We start from the raw sequence: 25,191 nt of genomic DNA, 5'->3' as shown, positions 1-25,191 counted from the left end.
ATTAAAAAATGGCTTGAAACTGGAAGCACACATATTTTCGTTCAGTGCAACAAAGGAGAGTTATAAAAAAGTGGTCAGGAATAATAATAATAAAAATTATATTACTGTAACATAAAAAGTATTGATCGGTCTGGGCCTCAGTGCTGAGACCCCCACCAATCAGGAGAACGGGATAAACTTGCGATAGCTTTACTTCCTGCCTCTCAGCAATCTTTGTCTGGTTGCTCCATTATAAGTCTACGAGGCAGAGAGACCTGGTTGAGCTTATCCCTGTTTCTTCCCCTGACCTGTGGAGGTCTCAGCTCTCAGTGACCCCAATGCACTCAGAGACCCCCAATGATCAAAACTTTTGACAGATTTCTGTCACATTTCAAAAGTTTCTTTTACATAACAGGAACAGTTTAAACCTTTTTTTTTTTTTTTCCTACTATTGTAAAGGCTGCAGGTTATTTGCTGTGGAAAATCTGCAGCGTTTCTGCCTTACCCCAATAAAGTGTAAATATAGGTAACTGGTTGTTAATCGGGTTGTTCTTTTAGCACTTGTTTGGGGATTTTTAATTTTGGTGGTGCGCTATTTGTGCTTTTTGGAGGTGTTTTACACATACACATTGGCACACATCCATATTACCTCAGACTTTTTGATGTTAAAGGAAAACTCCAGCAAAATTGAACTTATCCCCTTTCCACAGGAAAGGGCATAAGTAGCTGATTTGGGGTGGGAGGGGGGGGGGGGGGGGGGCTCGACCACTGGGACAAACACTATCTCTCTGTGAGGGGCCATGTCCTGATCTTAGATCACAGGGGGTCCCAGTGTTCGGACCCCTCGTGATCAGCTATTCTGTTGATAGGGGGATGACTTAAAGGGTACCTCTCATCCAAAAAAAACTTTTGATATGTTATAGATTAATGTATGCAGAATAACTTTACAATTGCATGTTATTAAAAAATATGCTTCTTTCTATTTAATTTTCCACTTTGAAGAAATGACCACTAGGGGTCTCCCTACCAGTCCTGGCAGCAAGCATTTCAGACTCATGCTGGAGTCCTAAACACTACGAGCTGCCAGTCTGCTTTGTTCACAAAGGAGAACACTCAGAGCTGCCAGCCTGCTTTGTTCACAGCCTGTTTGGCTGTGAACAAAGCAGGCTGGCAGCTCTGAGTGTTTAGGACTCCAGCATGAGTCAGAAATGCTTGCTGACAGGACTGATCGGGAAAAATACAATAGAAAGAAGCATATTTTTCATTAACATGCTATTGGAAAGTTATTCAACATTCATTAATCTAAAATATATCAAAAGTTTATTTGATTAGAGGTACCCTTTAATTTTTGCTGGATTTCTCCTTTAATTGCGGTGGGAGACTGGATGTACACAGACTGGCAGTCTGCCTGTGTCTGAAGTTTACTGATGCACTGTCTGTGTTGCTGATGTTGAGTACAACCTCCCTGGTGTCCGGCTCTCTCCTGTACTGCTGATAATGAATCAATCAAGACAATAAGTAAGGCAAATAGGTATCTACTTCCCCCTCTTCTGCTGTTGGGGTGGGGCTTATCAGTTTCACGATTTTGGGCAAATCCAAAATTGTGCTCACGAGAAATGATAAATAATTTAAATCAGTTCATTTATTTTTTTTTTTTTTTATTCCAGAATAGAAATGTAAACACTGAGGTGCATTGCCTAAAAGGTTTTTGGGTGAATCACTGAAGGTAGCAACTTGTTAATATAAAACCATGTAATTATGGGATATGATACAGACCTGTGCAGAGAGGATTAATACTTTACCAGCACCTGTCACTTCCCTCCATAAAAAAGCTACCACCAACGCTGCAGATGAGCGCATCGGAGACATGTCTCACCAGGTTTATTTCCTTGGCATGCCTATGTAGTTTGTAGTAATTGTTTGGATTGCCTCTATGCCGGCCTTGCATTTTTTTTCCCCTTTGCATTAAGCCTTAATAAATATTAATGCTGACCGCATCATCCACTTTTTATTGTTTTCTTTCATTTGTTTATTAATAGAATAGCAAAGCCCATGGGGGAGATTTATCACGTGTTGCTTTGTATGTCTTTTTTTCAAATCACTTTTGTTGCAGGTTTTTTTCTTTTTTGGCGGACGTTTATCATATAAACAAAACTTTATAAAGCAGACTTTATCAAAACCTGTCCAGAGGAAAAGTTGCTGAGTTGCCCATAGCAACCAATCAGATCGCTTCTTTCATTTTTGAAAAGGCCTTTTGAAAATGAAAGAAGCGATCTGATTGGTTGCTATGAGCAACTCAGCAACTTTTCCTCTGGACTGTTTTTTATTTTTTTTTAATAAATCTCCCCCACTGAGCAGCACTGATAGTGGTCTGTGTTTTTGTGTCTTTTTTCAGCCATTGCTTTGTATTTTTTGCATATTTTTAAATAATGGCAAATGACAAATTAATGACTACTGCTTGTAAAGTGGCTTACAAAGACAAGTCTTCAGAAATCACTTATTTTGTAAGTGTAAAAAAGTGCAAAAAAAAAATGAAAATCCAAAAAGTATGCAAAAAGCCCATGCAAATTAAACCAATAATAAAAAAAAAACAACAAAAAAAAAACTGTGGTGGTGCAGTAACTACCTTCTAGTAAACAACAAAAAGTTATAAATAGCAAACAAAGTCCAGCTCCCCTCCGTGTCTCTGTGCGCCAGGACCGGTGTGGACTACACACGTGGAGTAGAAAAGAAAGCAAGAATGGATGTCCAGCGCAGCTCCCTTAAAACGTAGTTTTATTGCATATTCATCCACAGGTACGTAGACAGGTGACGTGTTTCGGTTCAACAAGGAACCTTAGTCATACCTGTGACTAAGGTTCCTTGTTGAACCAAAACACATCACCTGTCTATGCTGTCTATGTACCTGTGTATAAATATGCAATAAAACTACGTTTTAATAGAGCTGCGCTGGACATCCATTCTTGCTTTCTTAACAAAAAGGTATAGCTCACAGGGTACCTGTCTATTGCAAAAACTTTTTATATAATCCTCCAAAGAAAATGCACAACAAGTATAGAATGTAACTACATAAAATATTTATTCAAAACCTATCAAAAAATGATTTTTTTGTACAATTAAATGGAGGCACTATGCACATCACTCTAAATGCATTTAGCTAAAGAGCGCTTTGTAAATAATACCAATGGTAATATATAGTTTAAAAGAAAAATGTGTATATTTTCAGTAATAAAAAATGCTGTCATGTCTCTGCAGCTATTGCCTTTGTGTCTGTGTGCGGAGACAAAATACAGGAAGTTAGGGGGCGGCCAAGCAGGGCCCTGCTTGTCCTCAGTGTACAGAGCCCCGCTTGTCCTCAGTGTACAGAGCCCCGCTTGTCCTCAGTGTACAGAGCCCCGCTTGTCCTCAGTGTACAGAGCCCCGCTTGTCCTCAGTGTACAGAGCCCCGCTTGTCCTCAGTGTACAGAGCCCCGCTTGTCCTCGGTGTACAGAGCCCTGCTTGTCCTCGGTGTACAGAGCCCCGCTTGTCCTCAGTGTACAGAGCCCCGCTTGTCCTCAGTGTACAGAGCCCCGCTTGTCCTCAGTGTACAGAGCCCCGCTTGTCCTCAGTGTACAGAGCCCCGCTTGTCCTCGGTGTACAGAGCCCCGCTTGTCCTCGGTGTACAGAGCCCTGCTTGTCCTCGGTGTACAGAGCCCTGCTTGTCCTCGGTGCACAGAGCCCCGCTTGTCCTCAGTGTACAGAGCCCCGCTTGTCCTCAGTGCACAGAGCCCCGCTTGTCCTCAGTGCACAGAGCCCCGCTTGTCCTCAGTGCACAGAGCCCCGCTTGTCCTCAGTGCACAGAGCCCCGCTTGTCCTCAGTGCACAGAGCCCCGCTTGTCCTCAGTGCACAGAGCCCCGCTTGTCCTCAGTGTACAGAGCCCCGCTTGTCCTCAGTGTACAGAGCCCCGCTTGTCCTCAGTGTACAGAGCCCCGCTTGTCCTCAGTGTACAGAGCCCCGCTTGTCGTCAGTGTACAGAGCCCCGCTTGTCGTCAGTGTACAGAGCCCCGCTTGTCGTCAGTGTACAGAGCCCCGCTTGTCGTCAGTGTACAGAGCCCCGCTTGTCGTCAGTGTACAGAGCCCCGCTTGTCGTCAGTGTACAGAGCCCCGCTTCTCGTCAGTGTACAGAGCCCCGCTTCTCGTCAGTGTACAGAGCCCCGCTTGTCGTCAGTGTACAGAGCCCCGCTTGTCGTCAGTGTACAGAGCCCCGCTTGTCCTCAGTGTACAGAGCCCCGCTTGTCCTCAGTGTACAGAGCCCCGCTTGTCCTCAGTGTACAGAGCCCCGCTTGTCCTCAGTGTACAGAGCCCCGCTTGTCCTCAGTGTACAGAGCCCCGCTTGTCCTCAGTGTACAGAGCCCCGCTTGTCCTCAGTGTACAGAGCCCCGCTTGTCCTCAGTGTACAGAGCCCCGCTTGTCCTCAGTGTACAGAGCCCCGCTTGTCCTCAGTGTACAGAGCCCCGCTTGTCCTCAGTGCACAGAGCCCCGCTTGTCCTCAGTGCACAGAGCCCCGCTTGTCCTCAGTGTACAGAGCCCCGCTTGTCCTCAGTGTACAGAGCCCTGCTTGTCCTCAGTGCACAGAGCCCCGCTTGTCCTCATACACGAGATCACAGGGGGCCCCAGCGGTCGGCCCCCCTGTTATCTGAAACTTATCTCCTATCCTTAGGATAGGGGATAAGTTTTTCAGCACTGGATTACCCCTTTAAGCATATTCTTGGTAATGGTGGAGTTTAATGTTCAGGCTTTCAAATATTTTTTGCAAAAGCTGATCCCTAGGCAGATCAGATACGTTTATCTCTCTATTGTCCTGCATAAAATCTATTGACACATACTCATACCAACCAACAGCACTTCCCCCTCTATATAAGACCAAGAAAGGAATGGTATGCAGCCCAACCTGTTCGGAGCAACCATACCACCCTGGTTCACCAAGGGCAGGGCATCAATCATAGGCTCATACCTATTTCTAAGGGTTTTGCATGTAGCAACATTATAGCGGTTGCATAGTATACATTCTACTGTTGAATTTCCAAGTTGTTATATGGTCAGTGGGCTAAAGAATGGTCAAAGCTTTTGTCATCTCAGTGGTTAATAAGCCTTGAGCCAGTGGTGGGGAATGTCTTTCTTTGCATGTGTCCTCTTATCAGATCTAATCCAGCCGCCTATTTTAGGAAAATTCTTTCGATGACTGGTTTTGATTTGTACAAGCTCCACACATGCCAGGCAGCTTTCTGGCATTATTCAGCCATGCTCATCAATGCTGCATAGAGATGAAGACTTAATCCCTGTAGTGATGGGTGAAGAGTCATTTCACCGTCAGAGCACTTATGTTATGTCCCCAAAATAACCTTTACATTATTGGGAGTAGCATGTAGCTGTGCTCAAATGCTGCAATGTAGGATTATTGCTCACCTTTACCTATTGTGTTTTAACTACAGTAACCAGTCATTATATTAAGTCGGTGACATGTGCATGGTATACTATATTCTGTCCACAGACTACCTGCCCTCAGCACTGTTCATAGAGTACAGAGCTGTAATATATTATAAATATCATTAAACACTGGGTGAACAGGAGACCGATGAGGGGTTAATGGGTTAAGTATATACCTGCACTCTGAGATCTGTCCCTCCGAAGATCTTCTTTCATTTTCAGTGAATTGTGCGCTGGATGCGGGCCCGCCGGCTCAATTTTGAATATTCATTGTCACAGGGCATGTGAGCCCCCTCCCATAGACTTGCATTGAGGAGGCGGGGCGTGACGCCATGAGGGGGCGGCGCTATGATGTCACGGGCTCCAGGGCTCGGAACAGTTTGTTCCAAACGCTGAGCAGCGGAGTACTCCTTTAAGTAACATCTAGTAGCTATGAGATACAGTGGTCCCTCAACATACGATGGGATTCCGTTCCAAATGGACCATCTTGTGTTGAAACCGTCGTATGTTGAGGGATCCGTGCAATGTAAAGTATAGGACAGTGGTCTACAACCTGCGGCCTCCAGATGTTGCAAAACTACAACACCCAGCATGCCCGGACAGCCGTTGGCTGTCCAGGCATGCTGGGAGTTGTTGTTTTGCAACATCTGGAGGTCCGCAGGTTGAAGACCACTGGCATAGGAAGTTGTACTCACCTGTCCCCGCCGCTCCGGACTGTCACCGCTCCTCACCACTGCCCTGGATGTCGCCTTCCTTTGCTGTCGCCGCTTCCCCGAGGTGTCCCCGATGCTCCGACAAGGCCTCTGGTTCCCCGACATCCTCGCTCTCCGTCGCCGCCATCACGTCGCTATGCACGCCGCTCCTATTGGATGACGGGACGGCGTGCGCAGCGATGTAATGATGACAAGGGAGAGCGCCGACGATGCAGGGGATCCCGAAGAGGACGCTGGTAGGTGATCGTCAGCGGAGCTCACGGGGCACCATAAATGGCTATCCAGTGGCAGCGTAAGCAGTCTGCGCTGCCGGATAGCCGTTTATGCGATGGCCCCGACATACAAAAGCATCGTATGTTGATGCTGCCTTCAACATGCAATGGCCTCTGAGAGGCCATCGCATGTTGAAATGATCGTATGTCGGGGCCATGGTAGGTCGGGGGGTCACTGTATATTTATCTGCTGTCATTTTTAGAACACTTCTATTTTAGAGTATTGGGAAAACAATAACTATCTGCGTCCTGATCAATATCTGTCATCTCATTTATGCTCCGTTATACCAGTCACACTACGGCACAGTGGAGCAGATTTATTTCTGCTGTCTTACACGTAAATGGCTTCAACCTCGACCAGTTTTAGGCTGTCAAACATTTGTTTTGTTGTTAGACACTTTTCTCTTCCTTGTGCCGATTCTTGGTTGTCTTACTATATATGTTTATATTGCGCCAAAATTATGTTATCATTTTGCTACCTTTCGGCATATTTCAAACCACAACCGTTTCCCAAACCACCCCTCTTCCTGTAAACCATGCCCCTATTTGGCACCAACCAATGAAATGCAAGTGTCTAATAAATCTAGTGTAAGGTTGGAGCAAACTAAGCCAATATTCTGGTGTGTCTCTCACAGTATTTTCTCTTTTGGTAAGGTTAAAGTTATTCGGATATTTTGATGCAACAGTATAATTTAAATGATGCTGTTATTTCTTCATCCTATTACAGCGTAACTACGATATTTAGCTATATTTTTCTACATTTCCCTTTTTAGAAAGAAATCCAGGCAATGAGTCAGTGCCACCACCCCAACATTGTGTCTTACTACACCTCGTTTGTGGTTAAGGATGAGCTCTGGCTGGTTATGAAGTTGCTAAGTGGAGGTGAGTAATGTCTACAATTACACTTAAAGGGATATGTCAGAGTTGGATGCATAAGTCAGCAAGGTTTGTCATAATATTTTCATAGCAGTTAAAATCTGATCTGGTAAAGCTGTCATGGCTCAGATATAAACCAAAGGAATGCTCTTAGTCTAACCAGAGCCTTAAGGAAATCTGCACCACTGTCTCCTGCACTAACCTGTCGGTACCAATAGGTAGTGCAGGTGACACTGATGACAACGGTACTTACCTTGTCCCGTTCCGTGTAATCTCCTCCGTAAACTTCAGCTCCAGCCCGGCTTGGGGCATGGGCGGAGCCTAGTGATGTCATCGCTGCTGTTCTCCAGCAGCGGGAGCCAGCAGAGAGCAGCGGCGGCTTGGGGCATGGGCGGGGCTTAGTGACGTCACCTCTGCTGGGTCCCACTGCTAAAGCTGAAGCCGGGCCGGAGCTGAAGTTAACGAAGGAGATTATTGGAGATCCCCTGCAGGGAACAGGACAAGGTAAGTAACGTTGTCATCAGTGTCACCTGCACTATCTCTCGGTACCAACAGATTAGTGCAGGTGACACTGATGACAGATTTCCTTTAAGGGTCTATTCACATATACAGTATCATGTGCAGATTTGATGCACAGGATTTGAAGCTGTGTTCAGTCATTTAGTTTACATTGAAATCTGCAGCATAAAATCTGTGCATCGAATATGCGCATAATACTGTACATGTAAATTCACCCTTAAGGGGTATATCCATCTCTTTGACACCCAAGAACTTGTGAGTGAAAACCGGGGGCTCCCATATCCCAGCCATATTCGGCCCGTATGTAATGCATTTCAATGAGCCAAACGGAGTCAAACACTGACGGTCTGCTCATTTTTGCCCCGTATACGTGGTCTACCACGGTTTTAGGTCTGGTTAGAGAACCGTATACGGGGCAAAAATGAGCCGACCGGAGTCAGCGTTTCACTCCAGTCGGCTCATTGAAATGCATTGCATACGGACCGGATACGGCTGGGATACAGTGGCGCCCGGTTTTCGCTCCCCCCAGCCATATACGGTCTTGTGTTGCTTAAAATGTAGTGTGAACCCAGCCTAATATATAGTTTTGTGTACAGATTTAGTTTAATTTGTAATTATTTAATGAGACAGGAAAACATGGGCATACATAAGCTTATGACTAGATAAGGCTAGTCATCACGATTCCGGGCATACCTTTTCCATAATTCTTTCCAACACCAGGATGTTAGTCTTTCAGGGGGTGTCCCCAGCATGGCAAGAGTCTGGGAAATCCAGCACGCAACCTCTTTATCTAGTGTTTGTCAGTTGAATGCAAGCGGATCAGGGATCTGAGCTGGGCTTACCGGGGCTCCTGCCATGCTGGGGAATGCCCCATGGGCTTTTCACACTCATTTGCATAATAACACAAAAGATATATATCTCAGTACTGGAAAAGACCGTGGATATAAAAAAAAAACAGTGCTTGGAATGGAATCCTGATGACTAGCCAGGTGCTTATTTACACCCCTCTGCTCCTGCTGACAGGTCTGCTTTAAACATGACCCATTTATATAAGAGTCAGAGTCTGGCTCGACTTATGACTGCACAGCGTGAAATGGGAAACCCCTTTAACTATATCAAAGAGGTTTCCCATTTCGAACTGTAAAGTTGTTAAGTCTTTTAGGCTAACATCGTAAGACTTTAAAGTCGTAAGACTTTAGGGCAGAGCCGAGAAAAGGAACAGCACAGTTATGTATAAAGAAGGCATGGGGGTGGAAAATGTGCAAAAAGTAACTAATTATAGCCTTTTAGCCCTATTATGGAGGTATTTGGGCATCTTAGAATTATTATTATTATTTTTTTTTACTTAAAGGGGTACTCTGCTGCCCCAGCGTTTGGAACATTTTGTCGTCACAGGTACGCGGGTGCTGCACAGAGATCGCGGGGGGTCCCAGCGGCAGAACCCCCGTGATCAGACATCTTATCCCTTATCCTTTGTATAGGGGATAAGATGTCTAGGGGCGGAGTACCACTTTAATCTCATGCTAGAACTTGGGCTCCACAATAAGCTGATACCAGAGTTTGGTTTTGCCTGTTTTAGACCATAATCCACTGTCAGAAGTCTTTCTATGCTATATATTACATGCCTATGACATGTATGTGTACGTTTGCTAGAATGTCCTGTGCCTCGGTTGTCATTTTAGGTGTAGACTGAGAGAATGCCTAGACATAGGGAAAATCCTGAGTAACTTGTTATCAAATTTTGCGTCCTAGATAGAACCAGAGAAGTTAAGATTGACTGATTTGTTAATCCCCGAGGGTACGTCTAATATTGTATCTGGAATGTGTAATTAACATGTACTCTGTTAGAGAAGAATCGGGCATTGGTGGAACCATTGCCTCGACAAATCTAAAAGCATAAACTGGCAAGTGTGAACACCCTTAGGACCGAGCTCTCTGAAATGGACTAATAAGGTCACAGGATATTTGTTTGCTGAACAATTGTAAGCATTGTGTTGTGCTCTTACGAGTGACTCCCAGCAAGTCACAGCATTGTTATAACATTATAGAAAGGTAGAACTCCTAAGGCTCTCTCTGGATCTAGATCAGTTTTTCCCAACCAGGGTTCCTACAGTTGCTGGAAAACGACAATACTCAGCATGCCGGGGTGTTGATGTTTTCCAGCAGCTGGAGGCATGTTGTTTGGTAAACGCTGATCTAGACCCAGAGAGAGCCTTAGGAGTTCCACCTTTCTATAATGTTATAACAATGCTGTGACTTGCTGGGAGTCACTCGTTAGAGTAAACTGTTGTGTTCTAGTAAAGGCTTGTCATTGAGACTTATGATAAATAACCACATTTTCTAACTCTACAGGATCCGTCTTGGATATCATCAAACATATAGTAGCAAAAGGAGAACACAAGAATGGGGTATTGGATGAAGCGAGCATTGCCACCTTGCTCAAAGAAGTTCTGGAGGGACTTGAATACCTACATAAAAATGGGCAGATCCACCGGTTGGTATTATATTTGGATATATCGCCATGTAGGTTACTTAAAGGAAACCGGTCATCAGATGGAACCATATTTAAGGAGTGGCAATGCATTATATATGGTAAAATCTACTTCCTCACCATTCCCGGGGGACGTTCCTGCCCGCAGGGATGGTGAGGATATATAGTTTAATAGTGTCCCTCGCCGGTCCCGTAAGTAGTCTTCTGGGTGGGGCGCTATACTCATCTAATCCTGTCTATAGTCACGCCCCCTCAGTGTGATTGACAGTCCAGACATGGCCTGTATGATTGCACTGTCTGCTTGACGAGAGTGAGTAGAGCTGTCAATCACTAGCATTGACGAGGGCTGTCAATCACGCTTAGGGGGCATGATTACAACCGCAGCAGACAGGACTAGGTGAGTATAGCTCTCCGCCCAGGGGGCTACTTATGGGGCCAAAGGGAGACACTTTTTAACTATATATCATCACCATCCCTGCAGACAGAAATGTCTGAGGAAGAAGATTTTACCACATATAACGTTTTTCCACGTGTTATATATGGTAAAATCTGATTTCAGGTTCCCCTTAAGATTGTAAGTACTTTTCTGTATACTACAGCATCTTCCAAGCAAGACCAGCCTGCACTTGCATTTTCATATGTTCCTCCTATTGGCTATATCAATAATAAGAAGTTCTAATATTCTTTCTCAAACCAAACACTGAATAATCCAAGATTTCTGCTGATTTATTATATAGCTATTCCTAGTACCGCCATTTGAGGTTAAAATGTGATAATACCAAAAAGATTTAGACACAACATATCCTACTATAGCAAGTCCCTTAAGGGGGTATAGAGATGTCTATATCTAATTGATTTTCTCTTGTCACATATAGTTGGCCATTAAAGGGTTATTCCCATATTATAAATTCATGGCATATTGTAAGGATAAGCCATCACTTTATCATCAGAGGGGTTCTGATGACTCCTGAGAATAAAGTGGCTGCAGTGCTGAATTATTAATGTCTCACCTTCTATGTTTTCCCTTTACAACAACACTTTGGCAGCATGGCTCAATTCCCTTAGATGGGGCAGTGCTGCTGTTCTCCCACCCAGTGGGTAGCTGGGATGCTGCTTTTGCGGTGAAAAACAAAAAAAGGTGAAGCAGTTTTAAATTGGCACTGGGGCCTCTTTATTTTCAGGATCATGGGGGTCCCAGAAGCTTAAAGGGGTACTCCAAAGTATAAAAAAAATAATAAAAAAGATGTTTTTGAATCATTTGGTGCCAGAAAGTTAAACAGATTTGTAAGTTACTTCTATTTAAAAATCTTAATCCTTCCAGTACTTATCAGATGCTGTATGTTCCAAAGGAAGTTGTGTAGTTCTTTCCATTCTGATTACAGTGCTTTCTGCTGCCACCTCTGTCCATGTCAGGAACCGTCTGGAGCAGGAGAAGTTTTCTACAAGGATTTGCTCCTACTCTGGACAGTTCCTGACATGGACAGAGGTGTCAGCAGAGAGCACTGTGGTCAGAATGGAAAGAACTACACAAATTTCTCTGGCGCAAATAGCAGCTGATAAGTACTGGAAGGGTTAAGATATTTAAATAGAAGAAATTCACAAATCTGTTTAACTTTCTGGCACCAGTTGATTTAAAAGCATTTTTACCTCTGGAGTACCCCTTTTATTCCCTAATGATCATATATTGATGACATATCCAGTTATTTGCCAGCACTTGGGATGGAAATACCCTTTAAAATTGCATGGCAGCTTGGTGATAAAAACAAGACCAGCTAGAAGATTCTTCCTTCTCATCTGCTGCCAACTATACAGTGATCCCTTAAATTACAATAGCTGCAGGTTCTTAACATACAGTGACCTGTCCTGGACACTTGTTACTTGAAACCATACTCTACATACAGTGCTAGAAACAGTCCAGGTCCATGGCTCGTATGAATGGCTGGAAAATCTAACCACTTAGAGTGGGCATTAACTGAACTAGCTGCTCCTTTGTGCACCAGGGGAAAGCGGCTCCATATTGTATTTCCAGTACTCTGTGTATACTGTACAGGACCTTCTAGCTAGGGATCGACCGATTATCGGTATGGCCGATATTATCGGCCGATAATCACGATTTTGGGCATTATCTGTATCGGCAATTACCTTATTTTAAGAAGATAAAATAAAAGCTTGTGTTTTATATCTACTGATGTGTCTGGAAGTGCTGAAGGATCTTCACTCCAAGTGAGGTACTCCGTTCTAATTTAGAGCACTTTGTGCAGTGGTCATTAATTTATCATATGTTAACTTTTTGTGAAAAGTCTCACAAAAGTCGCATGAGCCAGATTTAGAAGTTATCACAGGGCAATTCAACCTTGCCCTATATGCCTTTATGCGACAACTGTCATGCACTTGGGGCTATATAACCTACACACAACCTTTGTACTGTGTGCAGATTGTGTCTACAGTAGTGTTTTTACCTTAGTTCTCTCTGCTTTTATCACCCCCCCAAAAAATTTTGATAGCAGCCGCACACAGTCGGATAGGCGTGGCACAAGGTTCGGTATGCTCCGTTCGGTATGCCCCACAGGCGCACTGAGGAGGCAGGCGGCGGGAGCGAGCGCTTGCTAGGATAACATGCTGCGGCGCACACGGGGGATATGCTAAGATGTGCATGCGCTGGGACCTGTGTGTCAATCACACAGCGGTCCCAGTGCTGACGTACAGGGGATAGGCGTGTCGACGGCAGGACATAGCGAACCTTGCACCATGCCTATTCGACTGTGTGCGGCTGCTATCAAAAACATTTTTTGGGGTGATAAAAACAGAGAGAACTAAGTAAACACTACTGTAGACACAATCTGCACATTGTACAAAGGCTGTGTGTAGGTTATATAGCCCCAAGTGCATGACAGTTTCACATTTATAATTGTCGCACGGCCGCCATTATTCTGCAACATTTAACCAGAGCAGTTCTGTGGTCATTCATCAAAGTCCTTTGATAAATTTGGTGCACGGTCACCTTTTTCACCATGACTTTTTTTTTTGCTCTAAAGTCAACAGGAAGCAAGTACAGATTTCATAAATTCCCCTTTTTGGGTCGACATTTTGCAGATCTTCGAACCAATTACTAGTTTTCTCTAGAGTTATGATCTCGAGATACAATGTTTGTCCAGGAACTGATTAATATTGTAACTTGAGGGATCAATGTATTCTGTTGATATTATCTTAAGGAAATTTGACTGTACATCATTGAAATTATATAGGATCTCCAACATATACAATACTGTATGTACATGATGGTCCTTAATAGTTCTAGTTGTCGAAGAACTGGAAAGTCATTTTAGGCTGCATTCACATCTCTTTTTTACATGAGCCAACTAGAGTCAAACGGTGACTCCGGTCGGCTAATTTTTTACCCATATGCGGTTTCCGGACCGGACCTAAAACCATAGTATACTATGGTTTTAGGACCGGTCAAAAATGAGCCGACCGGAGTCACCGTTTGACTCTAGTTGGCTCATTAAAGTGAATGGACTTCAGCGCTGGTCCGGCTGGGGTACGGGAGCGCCCGGTTTGCCCCTCCCCCAGCCGGATCCGGCACCCGTAATGTAAAAATGAGATGTGAATGCAGCCTTAAAGAGGAATAAATTAATTTTTCTTTTCCAGTCAATGTGTGACAAAATGTAGATCCTAGATATTCTTTTTGGGTCTCTGGCCTGTTTTTCTTTTTTATGTCTATGATGGAGAGAGATATAAGTTTCACTTGCATCAGGGTTTCATAGTCAGAACCTACTTTCCTTTTAATATCTTTGTGTTATGACATCAGCGAGTATAGAGCAGGTTGTACTCCCTTAGTTTTTCAGAAAGAACATAGTGTTTTGCAAAATGACATCTTGTCTTCTAACGTATTCTTTATGTTATGTACTTTTTCACAAGGCTTAATTTTCTAGTCATTGCTATAGGCTTCCACCCTTGATGGTAATGTTTCTTCCATACTGATGTACATGAAGTTCATTTCCACTGACTCACAAGCTCATGAGATGTAGCACAAAATGTGGGCAGTAATAACAAGAGTCGTCTTCCAAAAATTATTTGTTCAATTGCAAATTTCCCATGAAAGTGGATAGCTTTTGTGTAGGCAATATTGCTGCAAACACGATGGGGCAGATTTACTATTGTAAATAAACCTCAATGTTGAAAGGTTCAAACCCACTAATAGTTGATCTAAACTTAGACTAGACAGTCTAAGGCTACTTTCACACTATGAAAGTGACTCTGTTACAAACGGACGTTAAAGGGGTATTCCAGGATTTTTTTTATTTGACTATGCTACAGGGGCTGTAAAGTTAGTGTAGTTCATAATATAGTGTCTGTACCTGTGTGTGACGGTTTTCTCACAATTCTTCTGTGATTTTCACCCCAATATTAATTTTTACCAGCATACAAAATTACTGCTGTCCCAGCTTGCAATGCGGCCGAGACCTGACTCACTAGTCAGCTGATGACAGGGAGCCTGTCTGCTTCAGTGGGTGGAGGGATCAATCTGCAACTAATGCAACAGCTGGAGGCACCCTGATTGAAAACCACAGGTCTGCAGCTCATTTATGTTTCACTGGGTGGAGTGGCTGATGTGTGGGAAGGAGAAAAATAGAATTGTGGGGTTTGTAGTCAAAAAAAGAAACGTCAAACGGGAAATGCAAGTTCACAGAAAGCTAGCTACAGTGTTATGGTAATCTCATGACATAGCCATTTATCCCCAAGACAAGAGCAGATCCTTCCTAAGCATGTCCATTACTGCCTGCCAGGTACGTATTAAAATCCCCTTATGGTGGATAACCCCTTTAAGGGCTTTTTTTTCCACTTTGACCGCCCTTTAACGGCCGTCATTGGAACGTAGCCTAACGGGACTCATAACGGGCAAAGAGGATCCAATTCACTTGAATGGGATTCCTCTAACGTCCGTTATAACTCCAGTTATTGCTGCCAAAGATAGCGGGAGAAAAAGATGGTGCATGCACAAATTTTTCTCCCGCTATCTACCTAATGGACATCACCTACTGGGCACTAACGGTAGTGTGAAATGAGCCTAAGAGTATGACCGATTTATGAAACCGCATAAGCCACTGTGATAAATCTGGTGCATTCCAAGTCTAGTCCCTAATCGTAAGATTCTATTTACAAGGCTTGAATATCATGCTACGAGGGCCGCATCAACGATCATTGGATCGTTCATGGTGCCCTTTACTTCGTTGATTTTACGGCTGCTCTATCCCTATTACAAGGGTGGGTGGGGGCATTGGGGTGTAGGGATATATGGCTGATGAGTGGTGATTGTTTTCAATCAGAACGTAGCGATCAGCCGACGAGCAAGTTTTTGCTCATTGATTGGCTGATCACTGAGCCCTGTTACACAGAACAGTATTGGTCTGTTCAATTCATAATGTGTAATAGGGCCATAAGATTTAGACAAGTAAATCTGGGCCTACATACGGCCACAGTGACATCCAGGATTTTCTCAAATCGTTATTTATAGAGCTCTTGCACCATGACAGATCTGAACAATACACTTTGCATAGGTCGTATGTCTAGTGTGACATCTTGAGCAAATAAGTATGTTGTGCTATAGGGTTAGAACTGCAGCCAATAGGGAAGCCTTTCCAAACTTGGGTGTTTTGAGAGGTCTGTCTCTAAGGTGAGCTTAAAGGGGTGCTACGGGGAAGTTAAGAAAAATAAAAATGCCCCAAAGCCTCCACAATACCTGCTCTGTGTTCCCTGTAGTTATACATGTGATTTAGCCAGCTCCTGTGGCCCCTGTTGTCTCCTAAATATTCTTTGTTCTTGCTTGCAGCCCAGACTACAAATCCCAGCAGTCAGTGCTGCTCTGTGTAATTGCTGCCAGCCAATTGCTTTTACCATAGTGTGCATGCTGTGTTGCTGTAAGCACATTCAGCAGCTCACACTGTACATGTATTTTCTTTCAAACTATCCTTCCCCAAGCAATAAATCATACTATGCTCTGAATGGCAGAAGTTAGTGATGAGATCTACAGCAGGAAAAGAGCAGCTGTGAAGACAGAAATCACGTGATGTTTGTCTTCCAAGAGGGTGGGGGCTAGTCTCAGTGAGGGGTTTGCACAGAGACAAAGTGGATCTGATAATGATGTCTTTCTCTCACTCCCTGCATGTAAGTGACAGCTGAAAGAGGGAAACTGCTCTATATAGCTCCTGAATGATATTTAGCCAAATAAATCAGTTGGTGAGAGGGAAAGGATGGGCAATTGGTTTAGTTCCCCCGAAGTACCCCTTTAAATGTTTGTTTTTTAACTTTTAAAAGGATGCTAACCATGCTCTTCATGGCCCAGTATTCCAATGTAATCATGTAATTGATTTAATTGAACTATAATTTTTTTTTTTGTTACATAGCTTCTTTGTTTGGCATGGATGAACATGAAAAGGTCAAGTGCCCAATTTCATAGAAGCTGTTCATACTATTCACTACTTTTTATATATATACCATTGCCGGCGCCGCTGCCCCGTTGCCTCCCCCCATCCCCAGTGGCATAATTACCTGAGTCGGGTCCGCGCTGCTGCAGGCCTCCGGCGTGCGTCCCCGGCGTCGTTGCTATGCGCTGAACGGCGCGGCGCATGATGTCAGTGCGCCGCGCCGTGCATAGCAACGACGCTGGGGACACATGACGGAGGCCTGCAGCAGCGCGGACCCGACTCAGGTAATTATGCCACGGGGGATGGGGGGAGGCAACGGGGCAGCGGCACCGGCAATGGGTGCCGCTGCCCCTTCTCTCCCCCTGGCTGTCGGCGCCGCTTCTCTCCCCTGGCTATCAGCCCCGGGAACCAATAGTCAGGGGGACAGAACGGGCAGCGGCGCCGATAACCAGGGGGTGAAAAGGGCCGACAGCAGCGCTCTAGACCCCAGGAAAGGCAGGGGGAGAGAAGCGGGCAGCGACGGCCTCTCTCCCTCTGCCTTTCCTGGGGGCATATCGGGGTATACACACGCACACACGCACCCTCATTTTACCATGGATATTTGGGTAAAAAACTTTTTTTACCCAAATATCCTTGGTAAAATGAGAGTGCGTGTTATAGGCCGGTGCGTGGTATACCCCGATAAATACGGTATATATATATATATATATATATATATGTATGTATGTATATATATATATGTATATGTATGTATGTGTGTATATATATATATATATATATATATATATACATACGGTATATGCATTCCGGTAAAAACATTGCATAATCTATTTATACGGGAGCAATAAAAACAGCTGACGCATTTCAGGCACAATGCACTTAGTCAAAGAATTGTATACTATTTATTGTACACTGATCAAAAAAATAAAGGGAACAACAACACAAGGTAACTCCAAGTCAATCACACTTTCCACTCAGGAAGCAACACTGATTGACAATTCTGTTGTGCAAATGGAACAGACAACAGGTCAAAATTATAGGCAATTAGCAAGACACACCCGATAAAGGAGTGGTTCTGCAGGTGGTGACCACAGACCACTTCTCAGTTCCTATTCTTCCTGGCTGATGTTTTGGTCACTTTTGAATGCTGCTGGTGCTTTCACTCTAGTGGTAGCATGAGACTGAGTCTACAACCCACACAAGTGGCTCAGGTAGTGCAGCTCATCCAGGATGACACATCAATGTGAGCTGTGGCAAAAAGGTTTGCTGTGTCTGTCAGCGTAGTGTCCAGAGCATGGAGGTGCTACCAGGAGACAGGCTAGTACATCAGGAGACGTGGAGGAGGCCGTAGGAGGGCAACAACCCAGCAGCAGGATCGCTACCTCCACCTTTGTGCAAGGAGGAGCACTGCCAGAGCCCTGCAAAATGACATCCAGCATATCACAAATGTGCATGTATCCACTCAAACGGTCAGAAACAGACTCCATGAGGGTGGTATGAGGGCCAGACATCCACAGGTGGGGGTTGTGCTTACAGCCCAACACCATGCAGGACGTTTGGCATTTGCCGGAGAACACCAAGATTGGCAAATTCGCCACTGGCGCCCTGTGCTCTTCACAGATGAAAGCAGATTCACACTGAGCACATGTGACAGAGTCTGGAGACGCCATTAATATTCTATTGACTTGTACCATAGTGTTTATATATATATATATATATATATATATATATATATATTTTTTTTTTTTTTCCATCGGCTACATATGCCGTTTATACACACTCGTTATCTTGTGATGCTTTTGGCTATAATAACATCTTGTTACTTTTTGTATCATCTGCATTTATTTACTACACATATTCTTTAGTGTTATGTGATCTACACCCTTGTCGATCTGCATCTATATACTGGGTCTAGTTCACATTCATGCGTTATGTTTAATTATCTCTACCACCATATATTTACCTCTTCCTTGCAAGTGTCCAGTCCATGTTTTGTGGCTTTGTTGCCTGCGAAGCATGGCTTGTACTCGTCATTTACCTTCTGATTTCCGTTGAGCTCATTTGAAGTTCATACTATATAAGGGGCACATGCCCGTATATTCTTGTCCCACGACTAAGAGCCAGTCCCGGCTCGAAACGCGTCGGTTTCCTTTCTTTCTGACATGGATATCCCCTGGTTTTAATGATATGGAATAAAAGTCAAGTTTAAAGGAATCTTGCCAGAGGTTGCCTGACTGCCATTAGGTACCGAGATGAGATCCTCAGACCCCTTGTGAGACCATATGCTGGGGCCCTGGGTTCCTCCTAATGCAAGACAATGCTAGACCTCATGTGGCTTGAGTGTGTCAGCAGTTCCTGCAAGAGGAAGGCATTGATGCTATGGACTGGCCCGCCCGTTCCCCAGACCTGAATCCAATTGAGCACATCTGGGACATCATGTCTCGCTCCATCCACCTATGCCACATTGCACCACAGAATGTCCAGGAGTTGGTGGATGCTTTAGTCCGGGTATTGGAGGACATCCCTCAAGAAACCATCCGCCACCTCATCAGGAGCATGCCCAGGCATTGTAGGGAGGTCATACGGGCACATGGAGGCCACACACACTACTGAGCCTCATTGTGACTTGTTTTAAGGACATTACATAAAGTTGGATTAGCCTGTAGTGTGGTTTTCCATTTTGATTTTGAGTGTGACTCCATATCCAGACCTCCATGGGTTGATAAATTTGATTTCCATTTTGTTGTCAGCACATTCAACTATGAAAAGACAAAAGTATTTCATACGATTAGTTCATTCATTCAGATCTAGGATGTGTTCCCTTTATTTTTTTGAGCAGTGTATATTGATGGCAGTGGATATCTGCAGCTCAGCCTCCATTCATTTCAGTGGGAGCCAAGCTGCAGTTACCATGCGCCACCACTATATGATGGGTTTCAGGGTTTCCAGCCCCTTCACTGTATAGTGTGGGGCCATGAGCAGCTGACTGGTGGGGGAGCTTGGTGCACCCCACCGATCATCAGTTGATGATCAGTCCTGGAAAACCCCTTTAATTGACTGTGTAGTCCAGTATTTCCCAATCAGGATGCCTCCAGCTATTGCAAAACTACAACTCCCAGCATGCCCGGACAGCCGAAGGCTGTCCGGGCATGCTGAGAGTTGTAGCTTTGCAACAGCTGGAGGGACCCTGTTTGGGAAACACTGCTGTAGTCCCTTGGCTGGACAGCCATTATGGCACCCTCATAGTTCGGGTCAACTACCGGCAGCATTAAAATAAATGAATACTCTCTTATTCTCCGTCCATTTCTGCTGTCATATTCCACAGACAATAGCTTTAAATTGCCTGTGATGTCTCGTTTTTTTTCGGAAACGTAATTTTAGTCTGTGACTTTGTTACAACACAACACAACCTTTTCCCATAGGTGTCTGACAGCAGTTTATGCTATGGAGGTGGGGGGCGAGGAAATAATAGCTGTCAGCTAAATGCGTGTAGAGCCGACAGCTATAGTGACCTATAGTCACATTTATGGAGCTGTTGTTGGAGTCGAGAACAATCGCAGGTCCACCCAAGAGCTGGCCGTCACCCAGCATTTTCTTATCTAATAGTTAGCAATAGTAAGAACAAAATCTATTTTTAACAATAGTTTTGTAAAAGAAACAAGTTCAGCCGTTGGGGACCCTGTCTAACAACTTTCTGTATCTTTTTAACTTCCTGTAAGCTTAAGAGCATGACATGGGGGTGGGGGGTGAGTTCAATTTGACAATGTTAGGCTCCATTCACACCATGTTACCATGTTAAAGGGGTATTCCAGGAAAAAAAACTTTTTTTTTTTTCAACTGGCGTCAGAAAGTTAAACAGATTTGTAAATTACTATGAAAAAATCTTAATCCTTCCAGTAGTTATTAGCTGCTGTAGTTGAGTTGTTCTTTTTTTGTCTGACAACAGTGCTCTCTGCTGACACCTCTGCTTGTCTCAGGAACTGCACAGAGTAGGAACAAATGTTCCTACTCTGGACAGTACCTGAGACAAGCAGAGTTGTCAGCAGAGAGCAGTGTGGTCAGACAGAAAAGAACTACTCAACTTCAGCAGCTGATAACTACTGGAAGGATTAAGATTTTTTAATAGAAGTAATTTACAAATCTGTTTAACTTTCTTGAGCCAGTTGATATATAATATATATATTCCAGTTTTTTTCCTGCAATACCCCACTAAGGGAATGCAGCCTTTGGATATGTGTACACGGCAAAAATGTGCAGAATGTCGGCACGAATAACAGGTGCCTACATTCTGCACATTGGCTAAGAAAACCATTTCCTATGAAGTATTCAGCAGCTAGCAAGTACTGGAAGGATTAAGATTTTTTTATAGAAGTTATTTACAAATCTGTTTAACTTTCTGGCACCAGTTGATTTAAATAAAAAAAGTTTTCCACGGGAGTACCCCTTTAAGGAAACATTGGGCACAAATACTACAGCAATAGAGATTAGACCAACATCGTAGTGAAGTAATTTCACAGCAGCTTAGAACAGCGCTAGGACCGCTTGGAAATCTCATAGACGGCAATGCATTTCCTTGCAGACTCTGCAGAAAGAATAGACATGACACCAGAATTTTATGTTTGCTGCACAGAAATTCTGCTGTGTGAATAGGGCAGCAGAATCCTATTGAAATCAATGGGACTTTGCTGCTGCGGAATGTCTGTGCGGAATATTCATGCAGAATTCCGCACTGACATGCAGTGTGAACATATGCTTAGGCTTTACAGTGGTTCTTAGATAATCTTGCGCTGTTCTAAGCTGCTGTGAAATTACTTCACTCCCATGTTAGTCTAATCTATATTGTTGTAGTATTTGTGCCTAATGTTTCATTAAAAGGGTACTCCTGTGGAAAACTTTTTTTTTTTTATCATCTGGTCCCAGAAAGTTAAACAGATTTGTAAATTAATTCTATTAAAAAAAATCTTAATCCTTCCAGTACTTATTAGCTGCTGAATACTACAGAGGAAATTCTTTTCTTTTTGGAACACAGAGCTCTCTGCTGACATCATGGCCACAGTGCTCTCTGCTGACATCTCTGTCCATTTTAAGACCTGTCCAGAGTAGGAGAAAATCCCCATAGCAAACATATGCTGCTCTGGACAGTTCCTAACATGGACAGAGATGTCAGCAGAGAGCACTGTGGTCATGATGTCAGCAGAGAGCTCTGTGTTACAAAAAGAAAACCATTTCCTCTGTTGTATTCAGCAGCTAATAAGTACTGGAAGGTTTAAGATTTTTTAATAGAAGTAATTTACAAATCTGAACACATAAGACAAAGAATTACGGAGCAGCTCACCAGTTCCAGGAGATCAGACATGTAACATCGCGGTCAGGCGGTGGGAGGACGGGGAGGCTGAGATGTTACGGGGGGAATCAGACGTCAGGGCCACAGCCGTATCGCACCCTTTGGTGCTTCGTCAGGCCCCTGTGACTGTGCCTGACGTTTGATTCCCCCCGTAACATCTCAGCCTCCTCGTCCTCCCACCGCCTGACCGCGATGTTACATGTCTGATCTCCTGGAACTGGTGAGCTGCTCCGTAATTCTTTTTCTTATGTGTTCAGTTATTCACTTGTCTTATCTCAGCGTGAAGCACCACCTACATTGATCTTTGGACTCATAGCATTAAATCAGCAGCATATGCTCACACTTTAGGAAGGAATCATAACAGTGCCGGATATCTTTTTCTGTTACTCTATTGTGGAAGAATTTACAAATCTGTTTAAAGGGTTTGTTCGCTGCCCTGCAGTTCGGAGCTCCGCTCACAGCGTCCGATAGTTCATTACTCCGAACGCTGTGTGCGGGCTTCCGTGTTCGCAACCGCCGGGCGTGACTTCACACCCAGCCCCTTTGTGACGTATCGCCCGCCCCCTCAACGAAAGTCTATGGGAAGGGGGCGCGACCGCTGTCACGCCCCCTTCCCATAGACTTTGGTAGAGGGGGCGGGCGTGACGTCACGAGGAGGCGGGCGAGACGTCACGAAGGGGCTGGGTGTGACGTCACGCCCGGCGGCTGCTAACACGGAAGCCCGCACACAGCGTTCGGAGTAATGAACTATCGGACGCTGTGAGCAGAGCTCCGAACTGCAGGGCAGCGCACAACCCCTTTAACTTTCTGGCACCAGTTGATTTAAAAAAAAAGATATATTTCCATGGGAGTACCCCTTTAATAATCGGACTCTCACTAGTAATCTAAGATATGGATATGGTGTCACTCAGAGTCTACATTCATCTTAAAGGAGTACTCCGACGCAAACCTTTTATGGGGGAAATGGAGCATGAAGCAAAGTTATATTACATTGTAATGTACTCACGTTATCCATATGATCTTCTTCCCGGACTTCTCCTCGCTTTTCCATCCGTCCGGAAGCTGACGCTCGACCGCATTTTCTTTATGATTCGGCGCCATCTTAGCCTGGTGACTCATCGCTCCCATGAGTCACTGCGGACTGTGCCGGCCTCCCAGCCCAGAGTCGGCTTCTCCTCCCTAAGTAATTTATTCATTTATGCGCTGAGCTGAGCTGCCATAGGCTCAGCTCAGCAAACGCCTATCGCTAGGGAAGAGCAGAGGGAGGGAGAATAGGACCGGACATACTACCAGGGCATTGTGGGAGATGTAGTCATTCAGGCTGAAAAACATGTGACCAGAACCCGGAAGTACCGGGAACTTCAGAGCGGCGTTGCAAGCGAACGGCTGGACCAAATCACGCGATTGGGGGCTTTATCAAAAGGAATGAGCAGGGGCTACATTTAGGGATTAGTTTATTTTTTATTGTGAGCATCGGACTTTTCCTTTAAGTTAAAACTCAAATAAGTGTATTGTGCTTGACACACCTGAGCTGTGGGTTCAACTTCATTCTCTTGTATGGGTGTGAGAAAGTTTCTTCAGAAACCCGAATAATTACCCTTAAGTATGTATAGTCCATGTGTGTGCATGGAAATCTTTTCAAGTCTTTTGAGACAAACTTTCTTCTTCTTGTATCCTCTGATCATTATGCACTTACCGGTAAAATAAAAGGTTGATTTGAAGATATATATTTTTTAAAGGGGTACTCAGGTGGAAAAGATTTTTTTTTTTTAATCAACTGGTGCCAGAAAGTTAAACAGATTTGTAAATTACTTCTATAAAAAAAAATCTTTACCCTTCCAGTACTTTTTAGCAGCTGTATGCTACAGAGGAAATTCTTTTCTTTTTGAATTTCTTTTTTGTCTTCTCCACAGTGCTCTCTGCTGACACCTGAAGCCTGTATCAGGAACTGTCCATAGCAGGAGAAAATCCTTATAGCAAACCTATGCTGCTCTGGACAGTTCCTGACACAGACAGAGGTGTCGGCAGAGAGCACTGTGGACAAGACAAAAAAGAAATTCAAAAAGCAAAGAATTTCCTCTGTATCATGCAGCTGCTAATAAGTACTGGAAGGATAAAGATTTTTTAATAGTAGTAATTTACACATCTGTTTAACTTTCTTGCACCAGTTCATTTAAAAAAAAAAAAATTTAACCGGAGTACTCCTTTTTTATACAGAAGGAGGAGTTGAGCAGATTCATATACGTGTTTATGGGAAAAGATTCAGTAATACTTGAAACTTGTTTGTGCAAGTCTCTGCTTAATCTGGGCTTAGGAGTCCAGTGGGTGGTCTTAATTAGTGATTGACAACCTTCCCTGTGTTAGCTTGCATCTAAATGGTACTTGACATGTCAAAAGTTGTGGTCACTTAAGGATCTGAGCGTTTAGACCCTGATCGATCACTTGAATGAGGGGGTAAATATGTGCGGCTGAGCACTGTATCTCCCTGCTCTGTGTGTGCGCAAAAGGAGATGGTCCTATGGACTTTCTATTGAGGTCCCGGTTGCACGGACAGAAATGAGACTGCACTTAGCGTTGTATTTATTGATCAGTAGGGGCCTCAGCACCAAGACCTCAACCTATCAAAACTAGTCCAGACAGTCAAGTGCCCATCACTGAGTAGGACCACCCACTGGACTTCTAAGCCCACAAAGAAAAGATGTTTATCTGAATATATTTCTAGGTATTTTATCTTTTCGCAGAAACACGTAGTTCAATATCAGAAGTATCAGACTGAAATGTGAGGGGTTCTATGTAAACCAAGAATTCCACTGGCGCTAAAATCCATTCACTTTAATGAGCTGACCGGAGTCAAAAAGTGACTCTGGTCGGCTCATTTCTGCCCCGTATCGGGTTTTGTGACCGGACCTAAAACCGTAGTATACCTGAGCTAAAATCCATTCACTTTAATGAGCCGACCAGAGTCAAACACATTGTAATAATGTGCAATATTCCTCCTACCCTTTGCATGTGTTACATTTCCGGTGTTGGTTACAAGGGGTTAGGCTGGGTCCACACCACGTTTTTGCAATACAGTTCCCATATACGTTTTCAATTTGAAAACC

At 44.1% G+C, this 25,191-nt stretch overlaps 1 protein-coding gene across 2 annotated transcripts in view; it reads left to right on the top strand.

The window, feature by feature from the left end:
• The window catches only part of OXSR1 (oxidative stress responsive kinase 1), a 124,212-nt gene that overhangs the window by 63,342 nt on the left and 35,679 nt on the right, over positions 1–25,191 (top strand). For both annotated transcript variants that reach the window (XM_056519662.1, XM_056519663.1), the window contains exons 3-4: positions 7,206–7,314; positions 10,180–10,321. In XM_056519662.1, the coding sequence (XP_056375637.1) occupies positions 7,206–7,314; positions 10,180–10,321 (251 nt within the window). The remainder of the gene's footprint in view (positions 1–7,205; positions 7,315–10,179; positions 10,322–25,191) is intronic.

This window comes from Hyla sarda, chromosome 5 (genome assembly GCF_029499605.1).
Source record: "Hyla sarda isolate aHylSar1 chromosome 5, aHylSar1.hap1, whole genome shotgun sequence".
NCBI classification, from domain to species: Eukaryota; Metazoa; Chordata; class Amphibia; order Anura; family Hylidae; genus Hyla; species Hyla sarda.
Note: the sequence above shows the minus strand (reverse complement) of the source record. Positions and strands in the feature narration are given on the sequence as shown.